This window comes from Cajanus cajan, chromosome 6, assembly GCF_000230855.2.
Source record: "Cajanus cajan strain Asha chromosome 6, NIPB_CcT2T_4, whole genome shotgun sequence".
NCBI classification, from domain to species: domain Eukaryota; kingdom Viridiplantae; phylum Streptophyta; class Magnoliopsida; order Fabales; family Fabaceae; genus Cajanus; species Cajanus cajan.
This window is the reverse complement of record NC_138522.1, coordinates 35,388,892-35,394,044: the sequence shown is the minus strand read 5'-3', so window position 1 is coordinate 35,394,044 and position 5,153 is coordinate 35,388,892. Positions and strand designations below refer to the sequence as shown.

Sequence of the window (5,153 nt, the reverse complement as noted above, 5' to 3'; positions counted from 1 at the left end):
ATGATTAATGTGAATAATTAAATCATCTTAACAGTGGAATTATTCTTAACTATTATTAAATTTCGTGAAAGACTGATTAGATCTCTCATTGTTGACATTGTAATTTTTTTATGGATAAATTATTTTTGAAGTGCCATATTTTAGTTTCCGATTAATGACATAACTTGTCTATTTTTTCCAAAGCTCTTAACAAAAAAATAGTAATGTGTTGCATCCTATCTCACGTGCAAGCATATTTCCGAAAATATTATTATTATTATTATTATTATTATTATTATTATTATTTATTATTATTATTTTCAGTGAGGGGGTGCACGATGAGAAAAAAAGTAGGATGAGGAATCATTCTCCTACTCTGGTCTTAAAAGTATACATCAACCGACTAATTCTTATGTGCTTCTTAAAAAAGACACCTACGAAGAATATTGTTGACTTATGTTACATGCTTTATCAGTAAGCTTACATGCCATGTACACAAATTTGCCGTACGTGTCATCATACATGACATGGTGATTAATCAAAGAAAAATGACATTTTCACATGCTCTGTGGAGTGTAAAATGGGCATAGAAAAGAAGGAGAAAATAAAAACATAAAGTATGAGTGGATAAAAATGAAATATAATTGTTAAAAAATTAGAGCTATTAATCAAAGGGGTTTCAAAAGACAATGGTACCCTTTGATGTGTAATATAGGTAGCACATGGATGGAACCACCACTAGTGCTACATCTCAACTCTGAAAGCTTTACACGCTTTTAACACTCATCTAGAAAAGTGGTGTTCTTTTCTTTCTCTCAGGACTCATAGCTTTTCCTTTTTCCCATTCTCTTCTTAAATCCATGGACACAGCTCAGTGGGCACAGGTATACAGAACTTTTTCTGTTTTCTTTCCATATAATCATGAAAATCTCTGCTGGGTGTTGTGTTGTGATTTTCAACCATAATTTAGATTATTAAGTTTTCAACTTTGGAAATTATTTTGAATATATTGTTAGTTCTAGGGAGGGGAGTTTCACTTTATCCCCAACTTTTTCTGATAAAAATTCAATTTTTGTTGCTGTCTTTTTAAGATCTTTCCCTCATTTATTTTTTTCTGCTACTGAAAGTACTGCTGCTTTCTTTTTCCCATTTTTTTCCTTTCCACCATCTGATAAAGGATAAAGGACCCAAGAAAAAGTTAACATATTTGTTTGTATCGCTGCTAGCTCTTGTAACATAATCCCTCAAAGTGTAATAATAAAAACACCTTGTTTGTTTGTTTGTTTCCTCTTTCTAAGGGTTTTGAATTCAGTTATTATGGCCTTTTGCTGTTCTTTTGTTTTTATTGTGTTGAAATTTGGATATTTTTTCAGGGGATTGGAGTGGTTAAGCCACCTATGGAAGGTTCAAAGGCTCCTCCCATGTTGGAGAGAAGGGCAAGGCCTCAGAAGGATCAAGCTTTGAACTGTCCAAGGTGCAATTCCACCAACACCAAATTCTGCTACTACAATAACTATAGCCTCTCTCAGCCTAGGTACTTTTGCAAGACATGTAGAAGGTATTGGACTGAGGGAGGATCACTCAGAAACGTTCCTGTGGGTGGTGGCTCTAGAAAGAACAAGAGATCAACATCAACCCCATCAGCACCCCCACCACCACCGTCAGCACCAACAAAGAAGCTTCATGATCTTACAGCACTAAATTTCCCTCAATCTGCTTCTCAGGACCCTAAGATCCACCAAGGGCAAGACCTAAACTTGGCATATCCACCAGTTGAGGACTATGCCACTGTTTCCAAGTTCATTGAGGTTCCTTACAGCACTGAATTGGACAAGGGTCTTCAAAATCAAAACCCCACCTCAGCAACATCATCATCATCTCAGTTGTCTGCCATGGAGCTTCTCAAAACTGGGATTGTTGCTTCCTCTAGGGGCTTGAACTCCTTCATGCCAATGTATAATAATTCAACTGGGTATCCTTTGCAAGATTTTAAGCCACCACACGGCCTTAACTTCAGCCTTGAGGGGTTTGAAAATGGTTATGGGAGCCTTCAAGGAATTCAAGAGGGTCCTACTGGTGGTGCAAGGATCTTGTTTCCTGTGGAGGATTTGAAGCAGCAGGTTCCAAACACTAATGAGTTTGATCAGCACAATAGAAGTCAAGGGGATTCAACTGGGTATTGGAATGGCATGTTAGGTGGAGGATCATGGTAGATAGTAGAGAGAAAAAGAAGAACAAGGGTTGTTGTTTTAGCCTTTTATTTTTTTCTTTTCTTAATGGGGGAGTGTGGTTGTGTTTGGAGTGATCAGAACCACTAACAAAATAGGGTACAAGGCTTCTGGTTTGCTTCTTTTTAATCCATTTCAAATATTTTTGGTCTTTTGCTTTCCTAGTCCACTTTTATTTTTGGCTTTTGGTCCCGAAGAATGTGGCTGTATTTTGAAGCTACCTTTCATTTATTTAGGTTAAGTAAGCATGAGGAGCTTCAAGTCCATAACCTATATCATATATAATCTCAACACTGATTTTTCAATATTGTTCTTTCTCGTGAGAATAAAGCTTATTCTTGAGGCTTTAGCAGGATCTTCGCGCACGGTTTGCTGCTACCACAGCAAGGAAAGGATTCCCATCAATACCATTGTCAGGTACCAAGAGAGTTTGGTCGGTCATGCACAACCTTCAAATTTAATGCCCCTTTTAAGCATAATTGGTTTAGGCTAATAATAAGGGCATTTAACAAGTTAGTGCACCAAATAACTAGTTTTTAGTGTTTGTATTTGTAAATTCTAAACTGGGATTTATATAAACATAAAGTGAGTTGGAATGATGGCTGTCAAATCCTTTACAGCAAAAGTGGTCTCACTCTCTTTTTTTTTACCTCTCTTTTCCTTTCTTTTTGCTTGCCAACCGATCAGAAGTGTCAGATCTTAACAGTACCGCTTCGTATTTCAGTTTCTTCCATCTGCTCAGTATTCAGTATTCACGAAGCAACCAAATAGAATCTATCTATAACATGACAGTAATAATACATCGGTAGGTACCATCCATGAATTAATACTCAGCTAGCTAACTAGCCCTTTGGAAATAATATGACACAAACACTAACTCTTTTTTTCTTCTTTAAAACGTTATTGATTTTGTCAATGATCGACTCAAGTGGGGTTTTTCTTAATTATATTTGAGCTAAATGCAACTTAGAATTTTCATTTTCATTCAAAGTTGGCTCCCATGTTTTCCATGTTGAAGCTTGGTTCAGTCACTTTGGTCTAATGTGTGAACATTATTATTATTTGATTTTATTATATCCCCCACATGGCCTTTTCCTTTTCTTATATTGAAAGCCAAAGAAACTGGAGCTTGACTCTGGTCTCTTCCTTTTCCAGTGGAGGGTCCTACAAACATTCCTCTTGGTAACCGTGCAAGAATATTATCCTCCACTGGGTCTGTGTCCTCCATGTAGAGATATATATAGACCTTGTTCACTTTATCGAATAATAATATAATAATGCACCCTTGGTGAATATTAATCGATGGTGCCTTTACTCGGCTCTAACGTGTTAAGCATATGAATATCTATCTATATATTATAATCTAACATGGTCACGGGGAATCACTTTCTTGCCAAACTCGGTCATATATGATCTACTCCACAAAACATCCACTAACAATTTAACTAGATAATTTTTTGTTGTTGTGTAAGAGTATCTATAGAATGTACTATCATTCATTTGGATTTGCGTCGGTACTACATATATTTAAGATCCTAGAAGAACGAGTTTCCTATTTTTAGGGTTTGGTAAAAGCATGATTTTTTATTCATCTACCAGGGAAATTCTCATTCCATATGACTAAATGATACGGAGAGAATTGGATATATGGATCCTTTAAAGTTTCAACCCATGGCTTCTCTCCAATGATGACCTTTTTACATTAGGGTTTCTACGTACTAGACAGGTCCTAACATTAAGGACAGAAAGGGTAATTATTCACGTAGGTGCGGGACCATATATGTGGAAGCAGGTGATCATTCATTTTTCTAGCGAAATCATGTTAAGAAATGTACACCTTTGGGATCGCCTCCGAGCAATTTGTTTGGCTACATATGGCAACAATTTTATGTCAAGACACAAGAAAGAATGGGCTAGCTAGCTGCTTTGTTTAAATTTATGTGTTGCAAAATCGAATTGAATTCCCTCCATTGGAAAATATAAATGATTGTTACACCCTTGTTTCCCGAATTTACTCTATGAAAGATGCTGGTGAAGATATATACAACGTTGGGCCGATTCACGATGTTACTTCATATATATCAACGATTGTAGCTACCTTATTATTATAGCCTTGTAGATAGCTATAACCGTCGTGTTCATGACCTGTGATGAGGCTGTGCCTTAAGAACAACTTTTTTTTTATTTAATTTTTTTATGTAATAATTATTCCTTTAATAGTTAGTTTACCCTCTTGACATTAGGCCGATAGTATGCTTAGAAGTGGATCCTCTCAACATTTCGTCAAGGGTATACTTAGACTCAACATTTATATACCTTTCACAAAGAAGTGTATCATCTCAACATTTTGTTGAGAGTATACTTAGAAGTGTACCCTCCTAGCATTTCACAGAGAAGATTGTCGCATTGAGTTACCCAATATCATGCCCCTACTTGTGGGAAATATCATCATCAATCCAACTAAAGAAATGTATCTAATACAAAATATATTCATTAATAATCATAATTGAGCACCAAAACATAATACTCGATCACTATTAGGTAAATTCTCACAAAATTCCAAGGCCCATGAAGGCATAATAGTTGGGTATAAAACCCTCATTTTAAGGACAAAGGAAAACACACAACACTTTTGAATGTTCTCATTTTGGATTACTACTAGATAATCTTTAGTATGTTTTCCAAACCGGAACAATTAGTATTCTCAATTTCATAGTTTCTTCCCTTATTTTTAACCATTTTTTAAATAAAAGATTTAATTAATTTTACATTAGGTGTCTTGATTTTAATAAAAAAGTGTACATGCTAGGAGGATTGAAATTCTCCCTAGGTTAAAATTGAGAAAATCATTATGCATTCACATTAATTTTCTTCTACTTTATGCACACATATATGCTTCAAGTCAGTCATTCATTTTCGTAACTGAAGATAATTATCAACATTAGT

General features: G+C 35.4%; 1 protein-coding gene across 2 annotated transcripts; it reads left to right on the top strand.

Moving 5' to 3' along the window:
* The first annotated feature begins 705 nt into the window (after nt 1-705).
* LOC109809431 (dof zinc finger protein 1) lies at nt 706-2,512 on the top strand. Of its 2 annotated transcripts, none has more exons than XM_020372742.2 (2): nt 706-863; nt 1,353-2,512. In XM_020372742.2, the coding sequence occupies exons 1-2, from the start codon at nt 840-842 to the stop codon at nt 2,190-2,192; spliced, it is 864 nt and encodes a 287-aa protein (XP_020228331.2). In that variant the 5' UTR covers nt 706-839; the 3' UTR covers nt 2,193-2,512. The 2 variants fall into 2 exon arrangements, with proteins under 2 accessions (XP_020228331.2, XP_020228332.2); XM_020372743.2 differs by lacking the exon at nt 706-863 and adding an exon at nt 870-1,230.
* The last annotated feature ends 2,641 nt before the right edge of the window (nt 2,513-5,153 follow it).

Coding starts and splice junctions, on each gene's coding strand:
- LOC109809431 (XM_020372742.2), top strand. CDS start 840: ATGGACACAGCTCAGTGGGCACAG. Junction 864..1,352: donor ACACAGCTCAGTGGGCACAG/GTATACAGAACT, acceptor ATATTTTTTCAG/GGGATTGGAGTGGTTAAGCC.